This window comes from Syngnathoides biaculeatus, chromosome 2, assembly GCF_019802595.1.
Source record: "Syngnathoides biaculeatus isolate LvHL_M chromosome 2, ASM1980259v1, whole genome shotgun sequence".
Taxonomy (NCBI): Eukaryota; Metazoa; Chordata; class Actinopteri; order Syngnathiformes; family Syngnathidae; genus Syngnathoides; species Syngnathoides biaculeatus.
The window spans coordinates 13,301,835-13,327,399 of record NC_084641.1 but is presented as its reverse complement, the minus strand read 5'-3'; the positions used below and the strand labels follow the sequence as shown (position 1 = coordinate 13,327,399).

General features: G+C 41.9%; 2 protein-coding genes across 3 annotated transcripts in view; one reads left to right on the top strand and one right to left on the bottom strand.

Moving 5' to 3' along the window:
• Positions 1–5,579: 5,579 nt before the first annotated feature.
• On the bottom strand, positions 5,580–16,500 carry pigt (phosphatidylinositol glycan anchor biosynthesis, class T). 2 transcript variants are annotated; one of them, XM_061834527.1, is made up of 11 exons: positions 16,075–16,500; positions 14,044–14,221; positions 13,413–13,540; positions 10,047–10,147; positions 7,902–8,076; positions 7,723–7,820; positions 7,491–7,647; positions 7,151–7,351; positions 6,547–6,712; positions 6,367–6,450; positions 5,580–6,282 (listed from the first exon to the last, which is right to left on the bottom strand). In XM_061834527.1, the coding sequence occupies exons 1-11, from the start codon at positions 16,427–16,429 to the stop codon at positions 6,033–6,035; spliced, it is 1,893 nt and encodes a 630-aa protein (XP_061690511.1). In that variant the 5' UTR covers positions 16,430–16,500; the 3' UTR covers positions 5,580–6,032. The 2 variants fall into 2 exon arrangements, with proteins under 2 accessions (XP_061690511.1, XP_061690520.1); XM_061834536.1 differs by having other exon boundaries at positions 13,425–13,540.
• A 302-nt stretch (positions 16,501–16,802) lies between these two features.
• phactr3a (phosphatase and actin regulator 3a) overlaps positions 16,803–25,565 on the top strand; it is a 34,597-nt gene continuing 25,834 nt past the window's right edge. The window contains exon 1 of the mRNA XM_061834514.1: positions 16,803–17,277. Coding sequence (XP_061690498.1) covers positions 17,175–17,277 — 103 coding nt within the window. The 5' untranslated portion in view covers positions 16,803–17,174. The remainder of the gene's footprint in view (positions 17,278–25,565) is intronic.

Here is a 25,565-nt window from a genome sequence, read left to right as displayed (position 1 = left end):
CTTGATGAAATAAAGGTTGGGAAACATTGCACTTGTGGGTATGTTTTCAAAAACTCAAGTGTCAACAAGACCACAAAAATGGTCTGTACTGACCAATGTTCAGAAATCCTCAGCTCAGACATTCGGCTTATCTGCTTCCTTATGCATTACAGCTACCAATATCCTGTCTTCCATTCCAGGTTTGGAGTGTTGCATCAGGTCTAAAACCTGTCAAACAGATTATGCAACCTTGTGGGACAAGCCTAAAGTCCCAACAACCACAATCAAGTGACATTTCTCATATGTGCTTTGAAAAGATGCCCCTTGATGATGGTTGGGAAACATTGCACTTGTGGGTATGTTTTCAAAAACTCAAACGTCATCAAGACGACAAAGACGGTCTGTTGTGACCATTGTTCAGAAGTCCTGAGCTCTGACATTCAGTACATCTGCTTCCTTATGCAGGACAACTACCAAGATCCTGTCTTCCATTCATTTTCAGTTCAGAGCGTTTGCATGTCCTTAAGCCACCAAAGATGATCCTGGAGAGATGACTTTGAAATAAATTAAAGAAAATCCATCAGTTCTCCCTGAATGGGGCATATCTACAAGTGGGTTTCACTTAAGTTACAGAGTAGAGGGAGCTGGTCTTCCCGTCCTGTTTCACAGAGGCGGCACACCCCGCAATTTCCGGATAACATTGGCGATCCTTTTGGCCAGTCCTGGGCTGGGCTCTTCTATCTGGAAATTGCGGGTGAGCAGGTTGAACAGGGATCCATAGCCTACAGCCACTACTGTGCATGTAAGGCAGATGACATTGTAAGGCATGCTGAAGTCTGGGGTGGGCAAGTTGACCAGTAGAGGTTCTGTGTAGATACGCACAAAGAAGCTAGATTCTTCCTTTGCTGGGAAAGCTGCAGGCAGACAAGACAAACGACACTGCAATTAGAAAAGAATCATTTGACCTGGTAGCGTTAGAAAACGCAGAAAATACTTACAAACTGTTAAAAATGGGGCATTCTCGTATGGCATTATCTGGAGAGTCAACAGTAGGTCCCCAAAAAGTTATTTTCTATGAGAGAGTGTCTGTAGGAATAACTGCAAAGATAATTATTATACATCTGCTTCCAATAAAGAAATGCTTGTAGAACGAGAGTGTGTCATCCCTCCTCATAGCTGTCGTGCTGGGAGTTCTCATTGGGAGTTGCTATTAGAATGTGGCCAGCACCGATTACAGCCACACATTAGGGTCCTTCCCAGGTGCTATGAAACAAGGCAGTCATCTCCGGCATCGGGACATCTGATATGGATGGGAAGCGGAAGCTTAATGACCACATTGCAAAAGTCCCGCGAACACATGCACACGGTAGTCAGGCCCACACCAAAGAGACGGCTAATAGTCTTGTAGCCAACACGGTTGGCGAATTTCCAAACTGCAATCGCGACCCTTTTTAAACAAAAGGAATAGACGGTCAGAAGTTTGTGTCCCTCCTGTACACCCACCTTTCCAAATTGCTTCCATACCTCCACAGGTATGTCATCAGGACCAACTGCCTTGCCATTTTTCATCTTGTTTAGTGCCTTCATAACTTTCCCCTTACTAATCATTGCCACCTCCTCGTCCACCACACTTCCCTCTTCTACTATTCCTTCACTCCCTTTTTCATCATTCCTCAACTTATCAAAATATTCTTTCAATCTATTTAGCACACTACTGATACCAGTCTATACAGTTCCATTTCGATGCTTGTTCACACTAATCTGCTGCACATTCTTCCCATCTCTACCGCTCTGTCTGGCCAACATGTAGAGATCATTTTCTTGTTCTTCCGTGTCCAACCTGGTGTACATGTCATATGTCTCTTGTTTAGCCTTTGCCACTTCTCCCTTTAACCCATCTCAGTGCATTGTTTTCAGTCCTCTTCAAGTCCTCTCTGTGTCCCATTTCTTCTTGGCTAACCTTTTTCCTTGCAAGACTTCCTGTACTTTGGGGTTTCACCAGAGTCTCCTGCTCTCTTTTCTTACCAGAAGAAACACCAAGCACTCTGCTGCCTTTCTCTCCGATCATCTTGCCTGTAGTAGTCCAGTCTTACGGGAGCGCCATCGAGAGACTCTCTCATCTCTTTCCGAAAGGCCGCACAACCTTCTTTCTTTCTCAGCTTCCGCCACATAATTCTCTACTCTATCTTTGGCTTCTTAATCTTCCTACACACCACCATCCTATGCTGTCGAGCTACACTCCCCCCTACCACTACTTTTCAGTCAGTAATCTCATTCAGATTACATCATCTGCACAAAATATAATCCACGTGCATCCTTCGACCTCCTCTCATGTAGGTCAGTCTATGTTCCTGCTTCTTCGGGAAAAGTGTTCACTACTGCCATTTCCAGCCTTTTTGCAAAGTCCACCACCATCTTTCCCTCAAAGTTTCTTTCCTGGATGCCGTACTTACCCATCACTTTTTCATCTCTCCTGTTTCCTTCACCAACATGTCCATTGAAATCTGCACCGATCACAACTCTCTTCTTCTGCCGACGAATCTGGTTTCCTCCCCTTCTTTGACTTCACAGTAACTAAATTTCCACCGGCGCCCTGCAGGTTAACAGTGCCGGCGGATGTTGTTGACCCGGGCCACGACCGATCCGGTATTCTATAGATGAAGGGTCATATTTGTTTGGCACAGTATTACGCCGAATGCCCTTACTGACGCAACCCTCTGCATGTATCCGGGGTTGGGACCGGCCTACAGATTGCACTGGCTTGTGCCCTCGTAGGGCTGCATTCGCCACCTACTGGACCCAAGTTAATATTTCTTCTTTCTTGTTTCCTGTAGGGACACACGACGCACTGATGACCACACTGGTCCCGCCCAGAAAAAAAAAAAAGTTTTTTTTCGTGGAAAACTGAATTTGTTGCAATTTATAGGCATTCAGCTCTGAACCATACATCAATGTGGTAGCGATATTGGATGTGGAAAAGTGGAGCAATGTCACTGCATTCATTTGCTGCTTGGATATGTGCCAACGCTAAACGGCAATGCATTTTGGGTGTGCGAACCTGTTTATAGAACCAAAATAACGCATGATACATTTTCTTAATTGCTACGCGTTAACCTGATATAGAAATTACTAAATCAGCATTACGATGATGACTATCATTGCAGTAACATTTCAATATACGCTGGTGATTGTAAACATTCATAGAAATATTGTAAAAACACGTTAGTTTGATGCTGGCCTTCACACCTTAAATAAACATTAGTCAACATTCTTGTGCAGTTCAATTATGCTCACATCCAATATGGTGAACGAGGACAGGCGGCAACCAGCCCAAAGAAGCCTGCATTATGTATCCTGTATTATTGTAAAATGTATTATGTATTCATGTGTGTGTGTTATCTAAAATGTATAATGTACATAATATATTTTGGACGAACAGAGGATGTTTTTTTGCTTTTTTAATGGAGTTAGAGCCTAATTCCAATCGCTTCTGGCCCATATAAGATTGCATGAGACAAAGTATTTTCAAGAGAAAGGCAAATATGCAGCAATGATTTCTCGGCAGGTTTTGGTCCACGCCCCTCGACTTGATGGCATGTACTGTACAGTAATTGTAACTAGATGAGCACAAGGACCCAGCATCGTGTTCGTGGGCTTACCCGGTCCTTTAAATTTGTCTGTCCCAAGAGGAGCAGCGCATTCTTGTGCGCGCGCAAGTATGGAGAAGTTCCCTCTTTGTGCATTGCTTTTAGCACTCGGCGCATTTGTGCAAATTAACACAGCGTTGACTCGGGATTCTAAATGCCTTTCAACAGGTACGATTTTTTCTTCCTTTTTTTCGAGGGCCTAATACTCTTTGTAAAAACTGTGCCTCAAGTTGCCACAACCTGGTATAATTCAATCTTTTTGTGTTTTGACTCAGGGTTTCCTCCAAAAGCAGGCCGATGCCCTCATCTGTTTCTAGTGAAGCCGTCAAAGGAAGAGTGTGTGTGTGATGAAGACTGTCCCGGGGACCACAAGTGCTGCGACTTTGGCCATGGATCTGCCTGCGCCCCTCCTTCTTTCAGTATGAACCTCAATGAGCTTGTTTCCCTGTGTTGGCGCACTCCCTTCCACCTTCAAACTTGCTCCTCTTGTTTTGTTCCATTGCCTTTCAGCCAAGATGGGAGCGTGTCCACCTCTTGCAGATGGGGTCATTGGACCGTGTGCTGAGTTTTGCTCTTTCGACAGCGACTGTCTCAATGATGATAAATGCTGTAGCAACGGATGCGGACATGAGTGCACTGCACCTTCCAAGGGTTAGATTATAATTTCACATTTTTTGTATTAATAAATCCCTGTGTTCCTTTTTTCTTTTCTTTTTCTGTAACCCTGTCTGCTGTGTTTGTGTGCGTCAGTGAAGCCAGGCCGCTGCCCTTTGCCAGGACGAACTTCACTGTGCGTAGAGTACTGCTTCCATGACAGCCAGTGTCCAGGGAAGCAGAAATGCTGCAGGACAGCCTGTGGTCACGCCTGCAGTGAGCCATGGTGAATTGACAACAGTCAACTTATGTGCGACAATTAATGGAGCAAGGAGAAAATAATTTTTTTTTCTTTATTTCCTTCAAATATATTCATGTAGGCTCTCAAATGATCATCTTTCTCTTTAATGGTGGCTACGTAATAAGGGGTTTCAGATACAAATGTAGATATCAGAAAAATATAATCCAAGTGCATTCAAAATGTTTTTTTTTTTCCCCAAACAGCGGAATTTATATTAAGCAAATCAAAGTTACTTGGGGCTGTGGGGCAAAGTCATGAGCCTCTTGTTGAATCATTAATGAATTGTGCCACGTCGCAATTTTAATTTTCACTGATCATACCCAAGCCTGATTACCTCCAGACCTGTTCAATCAAGAAATCATTTAAACAAGACGCAAACCCTTGACAACACCTGTGCATATCGCTGGGACAGTGAGAAACTTAGAGAAAGCACGTCATTGACAATATAACCGCAATAAAGTGATTTAATTACAGTAAACTAGTACCCATTATTTTTGTCATGTTGGAATGTTGATTTGACAAAAACATATGTACCCAATCCTTGATTGCCCCCTAGAGGTCACAGATGTTTAAACTTTTGTCTAAATGCTCGACGACAACCATTTTAAACGTTGATGGATTTCAACAAGTCTGCAACCCTAAGGAGGATAAGCTGTACAGAAAACGGATGGATGCAATACACAAGTATATACAATAAATGAACAAGTCATGTAAAGGAACACATCGCTCCATCTTGTGATCAAATTGATCGTTTTGTTTAAACATACGGATCGGTGATCGGCTCCAAAAATCCTGATCGTGTAAAGAATAGTAAATGTTGACTATGGTCACGGGCAGAGCTCCTCCACTATTTGGGAAAAAGTACACTTCACTTGTGAATCTACCTGGTGCCATTTTTAAAACAAGAAAAATTGTATCTTCAACTAAACAAACAGGCCCAGATTTTACACGAAATAAATACATTTGTGAGTAAACGGAGACAAGATCATTATTATTTTCTTGTGTCTTCAACTAAACAAACAGGCCAAAAATTTACACTATATAAATTCATTTGTGAGTTAATTGAGACAAGATCATTATTATTTCAGTGATTTTTTTTTTTGGAAGGGGTGGGTGAAATTGCCTGGTGATGTGCTGTGTGATTTTTTGCATGTAAAATATGCGCCTTGACTAAATAAAAGTTGAGAAACATTGCACTTACGGGTATGTTTTGAAAAACTCAAGTGTCAACAAGACTTCAAAGATGGTCTGTTGTGAGCATTGGTCACAAGTCCTGAGCTCTGACATTCAGTACATCTGCTTCATTATGCAGGACAACTACCAAGATCCTGTCTTCCATTCATTTTCAGTTCAGAGCGTTTGCATGTCCTTAAGCCACCAAAGATGATCCTGGAGAGATGACTTTGAAATAAATTAAAGAAAATCCATCAGTTCTCCCTGAATGGGGCATATCTACAAGTGGGTTTCACTTAAGTTACAGAGTAGAGGGAGCTGGTCTTCCCGTCCTTGTTTCACAGAGGCGGCACACCCCGCAATTTCCGGATAACATTGGCGATCCTTTTGGCCAGTCCTGGGCTGGGCTCTTCTATCTGGAAATTGCGGGTGAGCAGGTTGAACAGGGATCCATAGCCTACAGCCACTACTGTGCATGTAAGGCAGATGACATTGTAAGGCATGCTGAAGTCTGGGGTGGGCAAGTTGACCAGTAGAGGTTCTGTGTAGATACGCACAAAGAAGCTAGATTCTTCTTTGTTGGGGAAGCTGCAGGCAGACAAGACAAACGACACTGCAATTAGACGAGATTCTTTTGACCCTGTGGCGTTAGAAAACCCAGAAAATACTTACAAACTGTTAAAAAGGGGGCGTCCCTGTGTGGAATTTGTATCCATGGCAACAATGCTTGGTACAAGGGAACTGACAACAGAGGACCTAAACATTAAGGAGGGAAATTAGCCAGATTTTAGAAATATATCCCGACACTATCCTTGGGTAAGAGTTGCAAAGTTAAAGGAAAAAGAAACAAACCCGACATAGAAGCCGTGATTAGGGTCAGGGGTGTACTCGGTCCACTTGAGCAAAGCTCTCTCAAACTGCACAGTGACCTCAGTGACGGAGTTGGGAGGAAGCTGCACCAGCATCTCCAGCATGTGTGGCTTCAGGCGGTCTTTGGACGGCTCGTAGTGGATATAACCTTGAGTAAGAGCACCAGGAGCACACCAGTCAAGTATGGCAGTCACAATTTTTTAAATAAGATTATTATGTCGATTGGTTTGCTCCATAATTAAGCAATGACTCAGATTTTTAAAACGTTTTTAATTTACATCTTCATTTTGAGAAACAGAACATTACTTTAAACTGACTGCAGGAAACACATCAATATATATTGATGAATACTTACCTATATGGTCAGTAGCATGTTAGAAATTGACTTTACGCTGTCTGTACAGCTTGATTGCTATCGATCGACAATTGGCATTTTATAATTATCAGCTTTAATGTTGTAATTCCCTGCTTTCGGAATAAACTTTTAATTTATTATAAAATATTCATTGTGTAAATGTTTTAATATGCTTTAGACATTTTTGATCTGAGTAAGTAAGAAGACATGCTTTTGTTGCTCCCTACTCACTGGGATTGTTCGCCTTCCCTTTGCTGGTGACAGTGAGGGTGTGAATGTAGAGACGAAGGTACCAGGGCACCAAGTCCAGCAGCAGGACAGGGAAAGACCTGTAGGGATGATGATTGTACATCAGTGTGTGGATCTCTCCGGTCTGCAGCCCATACCCCGCCACATAGCGTTCTGCATGGAGCAAAGGACGTAGCATGTGACCTAGCGGAGGACACAAAAAGAGGAAAAGGTGTTTCACATCGGTGAGGAAACGAACAACGAAGTTAAACTAAACAGAAATGGTTCAGTTTTTCATTAAGCATTTCATTCTCTCTCTTTTTTTTTTTTTTAATAAACGCACCATCCACAGATTTCCAACGAATCAGAAGGTTGAACGACTGCATTGCGCCAAAGGTACTTTGTTTTGTTAGGTCGTAGACAGAAAAGGTCCGTCTGTCCCCGAGCACCACTGCCGGGATGAGCAGAGAAGTAGCAGGGCTCAGCTCAAACTGCTCCCCCTGTAAAATGATTACCGAAATGTTAGCAGAAACCTTTGTGATGATTTTTTTTTTTTTTTTTGCCTCCAGTCAAACCTCAGCGCTGTCCGAAACGTCAACGTAGATTTTACTGGAGGAAGCTAAAGGACATGCATCTGTCAGGGTGCGGGAGAACATCTTGAAGAGAGACCACTCTGGAGAGGATCAAGTGAAGACGGATGTAAATGGATCCTTCAGTGGCCCACAAATCTCAAACAACTAACTGAGATTCCTACCTCGTTTCCCTTGTCCGGAAGTGTGAAGGTCAAAGACGACGTTCAGCGTCTGTCTCAGCTCCCACAAGGTGGTTGTGCATTTTGTGTCTTGACACATGGGTCGGATATGTACTGCCTGGGAATGAAAACTGCTGTGGAAGAGTTTCTCCGACTTCAACAAAACAGCGAGACCAGCCTGTGGGGGAAAAAAATCCCAACATCAGGAAGCAGCCGAGTTTGGTAATCTTGGTTAGAAACAAAGAATTCCCAAGACAATGCAAAACAAATGATGGTGACATACGTGTGGTAGTATATACAGACCCCTCCAAAACTATAGGAACGGCAAGATCGATTCCTTTCTGTTGTATACCGAAAAAATTAGCTTTTCAGATCAAACAATGAATGACAGAAACATTCCACCTTTTATTTCATAGTATTTACAGTTCAAGCCAGAGGTTTACATACACTGTGCAAAAACACATTTTAAATGGAGAATGCAACATTCTGGTGAAGCCAATGGTCGGAGCGTTGATGCAGTTATTGCAAGTAAGGGTTATGGCCCCAAATATTAAATGCTAGTCACTCACGGTAATTTCTCAAAAATAATGCGTACATTTTTCCCAAAATATTTTCAAAAAGTTAATCGAGCGCATTATATTTAGGTATGAATGAAAAATAAAAAATACAATCACATTGTATAGTTGTATACAGGTACATAGAGTGGTAAAAAAAAAAGTTATACATATACATCTCGATCTGACATTCAATGTCTTATGTTAAACATTTATATTTATTATGGTAATGGGCGCCCCCAACCTGAACTCTATGACCTCCTCGGGGAACTTGCATTTTACTTCCGTTAGCGTAGTATGTTTGTTGCTACTGCACCAAAGATTAGAAGCGATTGCCCATGAGTTTGTTTTAACTTAAACCAAGACAAAAAATGCATACAACAACGGATAGTTGTGCACCTGCTTCTAAAAGAAATGTGCTTGTCCCGTTGACGCCGCCAACCCGGAAGTAGCACCGCAGTCCGAAACAACGATAGCGCGCCTCAATGGCTTCAGGTGTGTTTAAAAACAACGTGAGCTCAAACTACGTAATATTAAATAAATTTAAGCACCCATTATCCTTGTTTCTACGTAGTTTGAGCTCACGTTGTTTTGAGCGCCACCTGACGCCATAGGAAAGCTATGGTGTCACGTGGGTGAGAGGCTCCGCTGCGGAACCAAAACTCTTGGGATTCAAAAAATGTTTCCCCACAAACGCCATGGATGGCACAGAGGACGACATGCTGTGGGAGCAAAATAGGATCACTGTTCATGAATTCAGGAGGCACCAGAATTGGACCAAGTCACCAAAGGTAGCTCTGATGGATATTTTTCAGATTGGAGATGTGCCAGATGTTGCTTTTGAAGTTTTGTCGGAGGATGTGTAATGTAGAGGATAAACTGTACTGTGCACCAAGGTTTTATGCACAAATATTTAATGCAGAAAATGTTAAATATTTATTGAAGACTGTAAAGTGTGTTATCTACAGTATTACTAAAATGTTATGCCATCATTGGGAATTTTTTTTTTAGTTGTTTGAGGGATTCTGTTCTGACAATTACAGGGACCAGGACAAGCCTGTCCTGTGGCCTGTCCGGAGATTATACTACCGCTATATCAGAACATGCACAATGATTATTATTAATGATTGTTGTATGGACAGTTTTTTGAAAAACAATACAAGTACAAACCTAACAAAATCTAAATAGAGATAATTCCCAATATTTTGAGCATATGGGTAGTAGCAAATTGGTAGTGCGCAATGTACATTGGTAGAAGGGTTTTCCTGTTTTTTTTTAGGTCAACTTTGGAGGTGTGCATTATACTTCAGGACGCATTATACTCAAGAAATTACGGTAAGTTAATTTAATATTTGCTCCACTACTTTTGCTCATGTGAAAAACATGTGGCTTCAAACAAAAGGTGCTTTGTCCTGTGATAACACATCTAGATTTACTGTAAATACCATCAACTAAAAGCGGGAATTCTGAACTTTTGTCTCATATTGATCTTTTGATCTAAAACCCAAATGTCTTCACCATACAACAAAAAGAAAGTGACACTGCCATTACAAAGTTTTGAAGGAGAGTGGAGCAAGCATGATTGACGGCTCACCTTGGAGCCACACGGCAAGAGTTTCTTCCATGGTGTCAAATTTTCAGTGCAAACAATCTCACGTGGAAGGGTGGCATAACGAAGGAAGCGGTGGTCGGTCACTTTGAGGGAGACACGTAAAAGCCAAATTAGCATCAAGCCACACATCAATTGGCTAAATTCTGTTACTTTACTGGTAGTCACAGAACAGTTGAAATGGTGAACCTTGATATACTGTAGTAGCTTGGACTCCGAACGCAAGGCATGTACAGAGAAGAAAATAAGTATTTGAACACGCTGCTTTATCGCAAGTTCTCCCACTTAGAAATCATGGAGGGTCTAAAATTTTAATCGTAGGTGCATTTTCACTGTGAGAGAGATAATCTAAAAAGAAAAATCCAGAAATCATAATGTAGGATTTTTTTAACGATTTATTTGTATGATACAGCTGCAAATAAGTATTTGACCACCTGAGAAAACCAATGTTAACATTTGGTACAGTAGCCTTTGTAGTTACAGAGGTCAAACGTTTCCTGTAGTTGTTCACCAGGTTTGCACACACTGCAGAAGGGATTTGGCCCACTCCTCCACACAGATCTTCTCTAGATCCGACAGGTTTCTGGGCTGTCATTGCTGGTTTAAGCAGGGGAACCTTCCATGTCATGCATGATTTCAAACCATGACGTCTTCGTGTATTACCAACATTCACCTTGGAAACGGTGCTCCCAGCTCTTTTCCAGTCATTGACCAAGTCCTGACGTGTAGTCCTGGGCTGATTCCTCACTTTTCCAAGGATCATTGAGACCCCACGAGGTGATATGTTGCATGGGGCCCCACTCCGATTGAGATTGACAGTCATGTTTACGTTCTTCCATTTTGTAATGATTGCTGCAACAGTGGGGTTTTGGCCCACTTCTCCACACAGATCTTCTCTAGATTAGACAGGTTTCTGGGGTGTCTCTGAGAAACACAGCGTTTCAGCTACCTTCAAAGATTTTCCATTTGGTTTAGGTCTGGAGACTGGCTAGGCCATGCCAGAACCTTGATATGCTTCTTACGGAGCCACTCCTTGGTTTTTCTGGCATCCACCATGACACTTTGAGTCATTGTCATGTTGAAAGACCCAGCTCTGACCCATCATTAATGTTCTGACTGAAAAAGGTTGTTCCCCAAAATCTAACAATATATGGCCGCAGTCATCCTCTCCTTAATACACTGAAGTCGTCCTGTTCCATGTACAGAAAAACACCCCCAAAGCATGATGCTACCACCCCTATGCTTCACAGTAGGGAAGGTGTTCTTGTGATGGAACTCATCATTCGTCTTCCTCCAAACACAGTTAGTAGAATTATGATCAAAAACTTCCGTTTTGGTCTCATCTGACCACAAAACCTTCTCCCATGACTCCTCTGTATCATCCAAATGGTCATTGGCAAACTTAAGACAGGCCTTGACATGTGCTGGTTTAAACTTCCGTGCCTTGCATGATTTCAAACCATGACGTCTTGGTCTATTACCAACAGTCACCTTGGAAACAGTGGTCACAGCTCTTTCAGGTCATTGACCAAGTCCTGTTGTGTAGTCCTGGGCTGACTCCTCACCTTTCTAAGGATCATTGAGATCCCACGAGGTGATATCTTCCATGGGGCTCCACTCAGATTGAGATTGACTGTCATGTTTAGCTTTTTCCATTTTCTAATGATTGCTCCAACAGTGGACCTTTTTTTCACTAAGCTGCTTGGCAATTTCTCCATAGCCCTTTCCACCCATACGGAGTTGTACAATTTTGTCTCTGGTGTCTTTGGATAGCTCTTTGGTCTTGGCCATGTTATACAAGTTTGAGTCTTACTGATAGTATGGGGTGGTCAAGTGTCATTATTCCGCTAACAACTTCACATAGGTGCATCTGAGTCAGTGATAATACATGGATTGGAGGTGGACTTTTAAAGGCGGGTTAATAGGTCTTTGAGGGTCAGAATTCTAGCTGAAAGACAGGTGTTCAAATACTTATTTGCAGCTGTATCACACAAATAAATCGTTAAAAAACAAAAATCATACATTGTGATTTCTGGATTTTTCTTTTTAGATTATCTCTTTTATAGTGGACATGCACCTATGATGAAAATTTCCGACCCCTTCATGATTTCCAAGTGGGAGAACTTGCAATATAGCAGGGTGTTCAAATACTTCTTTTCTTCACTGTAGGATGGATGGACACCACCGCACCAGAAGCAAGATAAATAGTATGCACTCGTACCGAACTAAAAGTGTAATCCAAATGAATTCCAACCAAAAGAAATGCAACACTTGACAGTGCTGCCTACTGAAATTTATTTTCATATAAAATAGTACAGTGTCGACAATCCAGAGAGTGAAAACAAGCCGACATAAAAGCACTTCATTAAGTGGTAGTGGTCTAATATATGTGTTACATAATATGCCCTATCTCATCTGCCATCTTCTGGAAGAACAGTGTAAAACACACATGAGAAAACCTTTACAAGTAAGACTTGTATACATTTATCAGTGAACAAGAACGTCTTCCAAAAATTTAATGATTACACTCACTAATGTTGACTGATTTTTTTTTTTATTGATTCACTTTTGTGGAGTTATTTTGAAGTAGAATATGAAAATATATTGATTACTGCAATACAGTACCACTGGCGCTACAAGGTAGCATGTACCGTCCACGCTAGCTCACTGCAGTGATTAGAGGAAATGTGATGAAACGGAATACCTCAACAACCGCATACACTGGGAGGAACGTGTATGAACACTTTAGAATTACAAAAAAAATAATTCTGCAAGCTGCTCTGACCACTACAAAAAAAAAACTCTCAGTATGGCTGGATGATAATGGGAAAAAGAAAAATCGGAATCATTTAACATGAGGAATTACTGATTTCTAAAATTCAACTACTAAAACTCATCCTTGAATAGAACTCTCCTGTCGTCCCAGGGGCCTCTTCCAGGTGGGAACACCTCAGTGGAGAAGTGTCCCAAAGGCATCCAAACCAAACGCCTGAACCAACTTGTGATGTAGAGGCATAGCGGCTCGAGTCTGAGGCCCTCACAGATAACACGACTTCTTACTCAATCCCTAACACGACTTCTTACTCAATCCCTAAGAGAGAAAACTCATTCCGGTTACTTGTATCCCCAAATCTTGGTCTTTCGGTTATGACCTAAAACTTGTGACCAAAGGTGAGGGTAGGTACGTAGTTCGACGGGTAAATCGAAAGCATGGCCTTTCGGCTCAGCTACTTTTCCATCACAACAGACAAATACAGAGTCTGCATCACAGATCAGAGAATTGTTTTCCCTTATTTTATATGTATTTATACAAAATGCAAATAGAGAATGTTGAACATTGTCAAACGGTACCATTGCCTATACCCAGCGGTTTGAAGGAGGCGCTTGGCTGAATGCTGTTGGTGGAGTCAATGAAGTTCAACGAGGCGCAGAATATCCCTGACAAAACATTTGTCAGCTCGGTCCATGTGCCATCAACACTAAAATCCAGAAAATAACATGTTCACTATCATGTGCATTTGGATTAATGAGAAAGAAATAAAAGAGAACCTTAACTTAAAAAAAAAAGAAGTTTCCGCGTGTAATCACAACAAGGCAGGGGTGTCGCGGGAGACATTGTAGTTACAGTTTCCCCCAGAAGGCCATTATGAAACCATAAAATTCTTTAATTGCCTCATCATATGTAAACATAAAATGTATTAACTAGTTTTAGAAAAAAAAAAAAATCAGGGGTAATGGGTTTTTCAACTTTTGTTGACGTGCGGTAACAAAAATGTTTGTAATATTTCAAAGTTATCATTTACAATTTAAGACAAGTTGAAATTTCAGTACAGATTTCCATAAGAATCATGGAAGGTGACACATGATTTCCTTTCACAGGCCAGATAAAAGTCTGTGGTGGGCCGTATCCGTCCGCCGGGCCTTGAGTTTGACACCTGTGTAACAACGTGATGTGATGGCATCGTTCTAAAGGATTACTTACTCTGTTACGGAGTCCTGGAACCAGACCCAAAGCTCAGCTCCAGGGGGAGACGGCAGATAAGGTTGCCCCCACTGCATGGTCCTCCAGTATCCCTGTGTAAATGAGATGTGCAGCTCGCGCACAGAGAATTTAGAGATAACCTGTCCTAGAGACTTGGGAAACAGCTGGTAGTGGGACACTGCAGAGAAAAAGAAAAAGCAAATGGGGTCCATGTTAACAAAAATATGAAGAAATGTACAGTAGTTCATACCACACCCTGCAGGACTGCTGGCTCAGCTAAGCGAGCTAAACTATTTCCAGTTGCCATAGTCTGTGCAATGCTGTTAGATTTTGTAACCATCTGATAGTCAATGCTGTGCCATGCTCCCGAAGGAAAATTAAACTGCTCAATTTTCACAGACCAAAATAGACTATCGCCAAGCACTGATGTGAGCCTTTGTGTCAGGCTTCTAGAAAACTAGCCTGTCTGAAAGGCAGGCGCAAATGGTAACATTGTGCAAATATCCATGATGAGAACAAAGAGGCACACAAAATTAGAAGCGGCGGGGAGAACTTTTCCATCCACGTAAACATTATGACAACAAAAAACCTGTGGTCCATTCAGCAGTACGATTCTGGAATTTCTGAATTAATTAAAAGGCTGACTAAGTTGGAGGCAGTCACAAAGACTAGAGCCACGCTATGAATGCATGTATGACAACACTCCTTATAAGTCTACATGTCCGTACTTTTCCAACTGTAGTTCCCCAAGTATTAAAGGCAGTATTGTATAAGATTTTCTGAGCTGCTTGTCCTGAACAAGGGTCACAAGAGTGCTGGAATGCTATTCCAGCTAACTTCAGGCAAGAGGTGGGGGACGCCCTGGACTGGTGGCCAGCCAATCACATGGCACATAAAAACAAACAAGCACTCACAATCACACCTAGGGGCAATTTAGAGTCTCCAATGGATAGATCTCTGATGATGTCACTAGAGTCCCAGGATTCCCTTTTTCTACGACGTCATAACTCTTAGACCAATCAGATGAATTAACGATTAAAAAAAAAACTTCACGCTTCACCTATCACCTGTGTTCCCTGACCTCTATGACACACAAGATGGCAGCCGTCGCAAGGCATGACGGGTAATTGGAAACCTATCAATGCGTGTTTTGGGATGTGAGGGAAAAACTGGAGAAAACCAAGCAGGCACGGGGAGAACAAGCAAATTCCATACAAACAGGACCGGGATTTGCCCCCTTATCATTCTATTTGCTATGAGTGAGTTACATATGATAAAATGGTAAATGGACTGCATTGTTATACTGCTTTAGCTACACCTTCACAGTGCCCAAAGCACTTAAAAAGCCTCAGTTACAAAGTGCCCAGCAGTCGTAGGTCCTCTTATTAGACTAAAGTAAATTTCACATTTCTTACAGAAATCAAGGTTCCAGAATTTGGAAGAAAATTGGAAAAGAAAATAAGTCAACCTCCTTTAAATCTAGTCTGAAGTTAGTTCTGGAGGCCAATAGCAAAGCAACACAGGCAAAGTCCTGCTCATCTCCATGCCACCTTATGGCAAAAGGAAGCCCAGGTATTGAAAACACAACGCTTTAATACACTTTTCAGAAGGTCAGTTTTTTTTGTCCAAGATACATTATATCTATTCACATTTTGTGAAATGCTGGGGGTTTTTCTTTCTACCTTTATCATCTAATCGAGACAAAAAAAATATTGTAATATTTCACTTTGCGTGTGATGAACTAATAACAGAACGTTTCCCTTTTTCTAAATTATTAAAATAAAGATTTTCGGTGCACATACATACCTGTATCCAGTTCCTTTGACTTTTGCTGATGCACTACTTCCACGATTATCTCTCTACTTGACCTGTCATCCACATTGCTCTTTGCTGTTCAGTTTAACTGATCCAGAGTACTTGAACCTTCAACCGATCTCATTTTGAAACTTTTACGGCACTTAGTATATGTTTAAACGCTTTCACAGACAGCGATCGTGTCATTCACGTCGTTGTAGCTAACTGCTAGCTTACCTTTGTTTCCTCCGAAGAAATCTGTTTCCCAAAGTGTCCGGAACTGAAAGCTGGCGTAAATGTCTCCCGACTGTAGCGGTCTGATGATGAGTTCCTCCTGAAAATCGTCTTTCCTTAGGGGACTGGTTGGAGGGACGGCGGTGATCGGCTCGAGATGTTCTTGCTTGTCGCCACCATTCCCTTCTCCAACCTCGGAGGCTTCCCATGTCCTTTGCTCGGTGGTTTCTTTGGCTCTTTCAGCGTTTTTGTGCGCCGGGATACCGTGGCCATTGCTCAGTGAAGAGTATGCGACTACAAATAACGACAAAGTAATAACAAAGATGGAAAGCACTGCGTCGCACCTGCGCTGTGCCATCTTTTTCCCCTCAAAACGCGAATTGTGTGAAGGTGGTCGACTTCCGCCTGAGCGTCATAAGTCAAAACAGCCAATACATTTGCGCGTAGGGGTCACGTGACTACACATGGCCACGCTTTGTTTTGTGCAAATCATTCCTTTATATAATTATTATCTATATCGTTTTAATTTTACAACGCCAAGATCTGATATGCTTAAAAAAAAGATACCAATAACTGCCAAATAGTATTGATTGGAAGTATTCTCCAGCTGTAGTATGCGTTGAATAGGTTTTCTGTCAGCTTGTTGCGTGATATTAAAATAAAAAAAATCCCACAGCAAAGAGGTTTCTGAAATCAGGGGACAAGCGTCAAGCGTGTGTGATTGTGTACGTCTCCTCAATAATTTGCCTGTGATCTTAACACCTCGACTGAAATTAACATATTGAAGCTCCGTGAGTGTTAAAGGCTGAATGCGTGTGAGTGTAGATGGACAGGGACGGACGGACGGGCGGGCGCAGGGCACATCATTTTTCACCCCCCTCCTGTAGCCGCACAGGCGCGTACACGCACATGCACATTCACACAACCACGCGTGCACATGCACGTTTCCTCTGCCCGGCCATGGATGCCTTGCAGACGCTGCAAGCCGCTGTTGCCAGAGCGAATTAATCGCGCAACTCGCTTGCTGCTTTCCTCTTCCTGACCTTGCCCGCCTCCGGCTTGCCTTCTTAATATTTGATCCTGGATTCCTGCGCTGTCCACCCATGGCCACATCGGACGGACTAGACGGATGTCTGCAGCGAGGCAGATCTCAAAGTGACCCGAATATACTCACTGAACCGGGGATCGATTTGGCTCACTGCGCAGGTAAGGTAACCGCGTCGTTCCCTGGATATTGATATTTATTGATATCGTAAATAACGTTTGTTTTTTTTTTTTTTTTTCAATATCCCGTAAAATCTGTTATCCCCGTTGGGGTGTCAGCGATAATACCCCCCCGCGCACATTGGATGCTGATTGAACCCAAATACAAATATAAAATGAATATCATTCATTGGCCGTGCTCCCTGCAGATTTAATAATGCAAACAGATGGTTGTAAAGACGCCTGTGGCATCAGCAAGTGTCATAATGCACACGTTTGCATCCATGTTGCACATTCAGCGCCTCATATTCATCAATATGAACAATGCTGCCATTTGTTGCCCGACCATGTGAGCCAACATTGTCAACTGAGGAGACACGGGTTGCATTTGATTTCTTTTTCGTTATTGTTGTCGTTGCCTTCCATTTACACTTGACGGGCTATTCAGTCTCATTGACAAGCCTGTGACACCACCCTTGTCTCCTTCCATGCTGAGCCCCTCACTGTTATGATGAATGTCACGTGATGCCACCCATCCAAGAAGCACTGAATGCCCCTGATTCACCACAGCCATCACTTTGCAGATCCATTGACCAGGCAGGTGTGCTTTTCAACATGGAGTCCATGTTTATTTCACTGTTAGTCACCCCAATGCATGTTGATCTTGAACAACAGCAGCCTGCTGGAGCACACTGTTTATAGTTTTTGCTCCGTATGTCATTATACTCATATGAACTTTTTTTTTTTTGCATAAGTGAGGCTATTTGTAGTTAGATTGTGTGGGCTTGTTCAGAGTCCATTCTTCCTCCCACGCGTGGTGAGTTTTACACACATGGCAAAGGATGCTTGACTGAATGATGCCGGCAGAAAAAGCATGCCATTTCTCTTTCAACTGTTCAGTAATGAGTCCATGAAATGAAATTCACACCTGTCTTCTCCCCTGATTCCACCCAACGTTGTATCGGGACCTCCTTTTGGAAGATCTAATTCACACGTTGCTGGATGTGTTAATGTCACACTGAGTGCTTAACAAAACGTGAGTAAACAACAGTGAGGCCCTGGCAGATCGACCACGCTAACGAGGGCCAAAGTCATCGGGGAGTGCGCACGCACAGACACGATGGCGACACTGGTGCAAACATTGCAAACCTACATTACCGTCCGAGACGCGAGAACGCTATCCAAATGACACACAAGTACAGATGGTGTACAGCTGCAATGACAGTGTCTGGTCTGGGACGACCCCCTCTGAAAGAGGCTCATCACTACGCTTGCATCTGGGGCACTGGTCTTTGCCAGAGGATTACTTTAACACCCCTCAACACAGTGGAGGCCTTCGCAGATACAAACACTGTGGCACTATTTACTGTCGCTCTATCCATCTATCTATTTATTTATCTGTCATTGCACATCACTCTGTTGATTTGCATACAGTGCACACAACGCAAATATCAGTCGTAGTAATCAAGCCACCAATCAAGTCAGACTTTAAATGATTACATTACTGGTATGATGATGAACTGTACAGAATGGTGACTCTAGGTTAGCATCTATATGTTATGAACTCCATACAACTAGCGTTGGAGAGAAACATCACATCTCACATCACTTTTCAGGAAAACAAAATAAAACGAAACAGTGTGTTTATTGAGCCATTAATGTTGCGTCATCCAAGAGAGCAAGCCATTTTCAATATTTCAAGGCCCCCTTCCATTTTTGTTACCCGTAATCCTTAATGTCGTTAATTTGATTTGCAAATGTATTGGATTGGAAAGAAGAACCAAAGTTAGAATCCTCTTTATTTGCTGGGCACCGTATGTCAAAAGCATAAGGAATTTGTCTGTGGTAGTTGGAGTCGCTCTATTAGGACAGCAGACAGTTATATGGAGACTTCATGAAATGTTTACAGTTTAATGTGACTTCTTCTTCTTCTTCTTTTCCCTTCGGCTTGTCCCGTTAGGGGTCGCCACAGTCAAAAGCATAAGGAATTTGTCTCTGGTAGTTGGAGTCGCTCTATTAGGACAGCAGACAGTTATATGGAGACCTCATGAAATGTTTACAGTTTGATGTGACTTCTTCTTCTTTTGCCTTCGGCTTGTGCCGGTAGGGGTCGCCACACCACGTCATCTTTTTCCATCGAAGCCTATCTCGTGCATCTTCCTCTCTAACACAAGTAGTGTGATAATCTAGGACAATGTCAATTGTGCAATGGTGCAGATGCAAACCAGGCACATGAGTGGCCAGGATTGGTCAACAACAGATATGTAAATATTGTACCATGGTGGTACTACTACAGTGAGGGTACGAATAATGTATAATATAATGTATAGTTGATTGAGATGCGACAACAAACTCAAGACAAAAAAGTTGGCAGAATTTTCCAATGAATTGTAAGTTAGCTGTTGAAGAAGTTAAAAGTGAAGAAGCTGTTGGAATGTCTGCTCGTTTTACTTTGCATTTGTCACTAGCGCCTACCTGAGGGAAGGAGTTAGAAGATGTGGTGACCAGGATGTCGAAGATCCAAGAGGCTTTTGCATGCTCTTGTCTTGGTTCTGGCAGCATGCAAGTCCTCGAGGGAGGGTAGGGAGGTACTGACAAATGAAATAAAATGCCCAGAATGTCTTTTTTTTAAGATAGTATTCTAGTTGGGCTGTCAGTTTAAACGAACTGCTTTCTCATTTACAGGATGTTGGCCCACTAATGCGGAACATGATCTGAAAGGGGATGCGGGTGGGAATTAAAAGATAGGATATTTTATGGGTATGCTCCTCATCTGTTCAGAGTCATTTGAATTGATCATCTAATCCACCACAGTGACATTGAAAGCTACCATCCGATGTAGAGTATCAACAATGGTCCTCTGGCCAGTTGTCTCATTTGCCCTCTTCCCTACATTGAACCCAAAGGAGAAATTTGAATCAAAATGAAGCAATTTCATGACATCTGGGGAAAACTCTGCTGGGGCTTTGAGCTTAGTAGTTGATTAGTGTGTGACACTTAGTTTAGAACATTTATGGCGTGCAAAATTTGGGCTGAATGGAAGCTTTTTCTTATTCAACAGGTCTGCTCTTGGCAGGTGATGCATAGCTTTGCCAATGTTGTCAGGCAGTTTTCCTAAGGTGAGCAACCACAAAGTGGCCAGGCACTTGAATGATGGGTTAACTTTTGACATCACAAACACATGGAAATCTGATCCGCTCATTTGCAAGTTGTTTGCATTTAACTGCATAGATGTCAGTATTAAACCAGATTACAGACTCATTTTGAACTGCTGTATAAGAAAATGGATTTTGATGCGTGCAGACATTTAAGATTGGTCAGTAATTTGAACATATTTTTGAAAAATATTCAGGCATCAGTGCTGAGTTTCAGGATACTGTATAACCTCGTGTCATCGGACGTGACCTTTTGTATTCTGTAAATGAGGGATTGTCACTTACCCTTTAAGCTGCACTCTTTGACGCCACATTGTTGACTAAGCTAATGGTGTGGAGATGACACCTTCAAGCGTTGAGCACAAATGATGTGTCCCTGGAGTTCCATCCCCTGCAGTGATACTTGTCCCTGGGCAGGGCTGACAGAAGTCTTTGAAATAATCACAATCACTCCACACAAAAGCTTTATGCAAGAGTGGCTTTAGGTGCTATGTGAACTTAGTGCACAGAAGTTACCCCCCCCCCCCCCTCAGAGATGTGTTTGATTACAGTTTAGTTGATGGAGGAAGGTCTGTGTTGTGTAAAATAAACTGTTACATATCTAATTGTAGCTAACTTGATCACAGCAAAGTTTGATTTCCATCCACTTTCAATCTCAGCATCTACGGTATATCAAGCAGTCCTGAATGACTTTTCTTCAACGATCTCTTTCACTCACCTGACTCACAGATGACCTGAGATTAGCATTCAACAATGTAGATTGTTACTTTGATGCTATTGAGCCTTGAAAATGATTCCAATGAAATTATAGCAGCCTTTTGTATAGCGTATACAGTAATACATTCCTGACTTTAAGGTCTTGGTAATATGAAATTATGAGTCAGCAAGCCATATTCAATGAGGTCACCCTTTGTTTCAAACATAGACGTACACAGTGTGACGTCCTCATACCCCTGGAATTACTGACGTAATTGTGGTTTACCATTTAATTTAGTGGTTCTGGCAGGGACCACTACATTTACAATTATTGAACATTAATAACAGACATTAGCATGGAAAACTCTTTCTTGTCTTCAATTCAGTGTTCATGCACAATCTCAATTAAATGCATTGCGTATTTATTTACCTTAATTTTCTAATCAATCTGCCTGTGCGAACATATTAGAAATGAAAGTAATACAGTATTACCTTCGATTAAATAAGTACAAGTGGTCAACTTAAAAATAGAGCAGGTTATGGAATTTGGTGCAGCACCTACCTTAAAATCAGATTCTTATCACTAATTAAACTGACGACTACGCTAATAACTACTGTAAATAAGATCAACGTGCATGTGCAGGAACCTTTTCCAGATGCACTACTTGTTTAATGCAACACAAATAGTATTTTCAAATTGGCAAAAAAAAAAAACAAAAAAAAAACAAAAAAACCCACACACACAAGTATAATGTGTGGTTTCATTCAGGAAATGCTGTCGTGATCCATCCCAACATGTACCTGCACATACATCCTGCTCAGGCTAATGAAGTTCTCACTTTCTATTTCCTGTGGCAGAGCAGCAGAGGCACTCATTAGTCATGGTCAGCTTTAAGCGAGCGTGCTTCAATCACAGCCACCTGTTGGCGGATTCGTAGTCACTCGAGAGCTACTCATCTCTCCCGCAGTGATGCACGCACGTCCCAAAGAAACTCTGAGTCAGGTTAAGTGGTAAATTTCAGCTGCTTTTGGGCTCGTCATGAAACTTATTGCAATATTTCACGCTGGTAGTTGGGACTGTCTGAAGCAACACCTGGGTGAAAAAAAAAAAAAATTCTTTTCTATTATTATTTATTTTTGCGGAGCAAATGTTTAACATTTATATGGACTTTTTCTTTAAACATCAAGTCTGTCTTGACGACATGAATATATTTCAATGACTTGGCATTTCTGTTTTAACTTAAAGTTAGATTTCAAACTTTTGGCTTTTGTCTTAAGTCACTTATGGTGGTGTGGTACACTTTCCTGATTTTGCCGCGGGCAGTCTGGGTTCCGTGCCCAGTCATTGATGGTGTGAATGTGGGTGCAGATGGTTGTGTGTGTCGATCTGGGCCCTGCGACTGACTGGTGACCAGTTGAACTGTAGTTTCTGAACTTTGTACCAAAGTCAACTGGGATAGCCTCCAGCACCCCGTGACCCTAATCAGGATAAGCGGTGTTGAAAATGGACGGATGGCGTTTGTCTTATACATTGTAGACACATGGTAAGTAATAGAAAAGACACAATGGATTTCCACAGATAGTAGCAAGGGCTATTTATTTACTCAACTGCAAAGAGTACCAGGTGTGTAATAGGGTTAGGGTCAAGCATCATCATTGATTATTTGTAAAATGGATTTGAATCACATGAAAATCGAGCTCTTTGCAGTGCACCTAACCTTCCACTAATACACTAAATTCTGTGGTGCATTTATATTCATGTTCAAAATGCATATTGAATATATGGATATATATATATATATATATATATATTCTCATACAAAAAGTATTATTCATGTAATTGAGACACACTAAATGCATAGTTTTCATACATGGATGACGACATTGACTACCTATGACACTTGTCATTGTGTGCAGAGCCAACTGCAGTTTATATTGAAGGTATAAAATACAGTACAGTATAGTGATGACGATGCAGCGGATACAAAAGGAGGGAAAAAGCTGTTAGCAATAGTCATAAGAAAGTTTATCCTTTTGAAATGCTCTCTTCTGTTATGTCCTCTATGCCATCCCATTATATTTTTGGGCGGCATGTAGAAAGCTCGACAAAGCTCAGCTTGCAATTTTGATACTTTCAAAACCAATTTTAAAAAAGAGGAACACAAGTTTGTCACTTTGTATTAAAGGGGCAAATTTATCCAACACTAGGGAGAACTATGTAAAAATATTAAGTTAAAGAGGCAAAGAAAAGAAGAATGTTGTTTCATGTTACCCAAGTGCGAGCTTTGTGCTGATTGATTGGTAAACCAAGTAAATCAAAAAAGAAATGCAGCACAAGGCACAATGAGCGACCGTTAGAGCGTCTATCTCACAGTCTTTAGGACCGGGGTTCAAATCCCGGCCCCATAAGAAGTTTGCATATTTTCTCCGTACCTGCGTGGCTTTTCTCCTGGCACTATGGTTTCCTCCACAACCCAAAAACATGCATGGAAGGTTGATTGAAGAATCTAAATTGCCCGTAGGTGTGACTAAGTGCAAATGCTTGATTGTTGATATGTACCCTGTAACTGGCTTGCGATCACTTCAGAGTGGATCTCGCTTCCTGGCCAAAGATAGCTGGGGTGGCCTCCAGCACTCCCATAATCCTTGTGAGCATAAGCACCTAAGAAAATGGATGGATGGCTTTTTTTTTAATTTTTTTTAATGATACCATCACTTAAGGTTGTGTGTGAAAGATGACCTCTTGAACAATTCCTTTAGAATACCCAAAAGGTGTGACCTGTGACAAGGTAAATGAACACATCTAATACTTGTGAACAGTACAATACATAACCACCTCTCCTCCTGCACCTGCCTTGTATATCAACACAGTACCGCAAGGCCAGCATGATGCAAAGTGACAGGGCTGCAGGAGTCCTGCTAGGGGGAAGGCAGCTAGCTAAAGAGGTGGAGAGACTACAGAGAGCAAGATTAATTGAGTAAACCAAAATAGATGGGGCTAAAAACAGCTGTTTATGGCAATATAAAATCATACAACATCCATCCATCCATTTTCTGAGCCGCTTATCCTCACAGGGGTCATGGGAATGTTGGAGCCTATCCCAGCTATCATTGGGGAGGAGGGCGTGTACACTCAGAACCAGTTGCCAGCCAATCGCAGGGCACATGGAGACTGACAACAGTCGCACTCACAATCACATCTAGGGGAAATTTTGAGTCTCCAATGAATGCTTGTTTTTGGGATGTGGGAGGAAACCGGAGTGCCCAGAGAAAACCTACGCAGGCACAGAGAAAACATGCAAACTCCACACAGGCGGGGTCGGATTTGAAGCTCGGTCCTCAGAAGTGTGCGGCCAACGATCTAACCAGTTGCACCACCGTGGCTCATACATCATCATTCACAGTAAATACCACTACCACTCAGTTAAAATTGACATCAAAGGCCCTAATCTAGACTAATTTGACGTCATGAAGACCATTGACTTACATCAACAAATACTTGTAGTTTTACTTTTTCTTTCTCTTTCTTCACACATAATCAAAATAATAACGATTTCTGCTCTGCTCCTCCTGATATAATTGCGCTGACTGGACTAACTCAAGGTGGTTCCACAATTACCGAATAAGGATACGCTGCATCTGGAGCACTTCTTGAGCTCCGCTTGCTGTCATTCAGCTGCTCATGAAATCGAAACACAAAGATGATAACAACAAAAGCCTCATGTTCCTCATGTCCTGTCTTCCTAATGAGACATTTTACTGCCTGCGCCATGTGTTGCAACGGCTGTTGTTTGTATCTATACACCTGCATGCTCGCGGGCGAGCATAACAGAGGTTCGCGTTGATCCAGAAGGAAACAGGCAGCTATTTGTGGTGGATACAAAAAAAAAAAAAAGAAAATAAAAAACATCGCATGGAAGCAGTTAAAGAAGAATAAAACAAAAACAAATTCTGCTTAAAGATGATGTACTGTAATGGCTTTTGGCAAGTGGAGCAATGAGGTTAACCTTAGTTCAAGAAGTTGCATGTTGAAAGCAGCAAAGAGCTAAGGACTCTCTGGGCAATTACACTTCAGGGCTGTGCAGGCAGCGTGTTTGAAGGCAAGAGGGAGAAAACAAGCTGGGAACAAAAGAGCAAGACATTGATTCAAGAAGCAGAGAGGAGATGGAGTAGAGGGGAACTGTCCAAAGCTGGAAAGTCATAAGGAGGTGGCTGTTTTCAATGAAAAACAGCCAAAAGTGCACTCATTGCTAAGTAGCATTACACGATGGTGGATGCTCCGTGGAAAGCACTAACGCTGTAAGTGGCATTTAGAATAGTCCTATACAAGCAACAGAATAGTCACTACTTAGCGATTTATTATTTTAGACATGGTATTGACGTTGGCTGTTAAACTAGATATTCAAGCCAGGGACACCCACTGGGGCTAGAATGGGTGAA

Coding starts and splice junctions, on each gene's coding strand:
- pigt (XM_061834527.1), bottom strand. CDS start 16,429: ATGGCACAGCGCAGGTGCGACGCAGTGCTTTCCATCTTTGTTATTACT. Junction 13,541..14,043: donor TTCCAGGACTCCGTAACAGA/GTAAGTAATCCT, acceptor TCTGGATTTTAG/TGTTGATGGCACATGGACCG. Junction 10,148..13,412: donor ACCGCTGGGTATAGGCAATG/GTACCGTTTGAC, acceptor TCTCCCTCAAAG/TGACCGACCACCGCTTCCTT.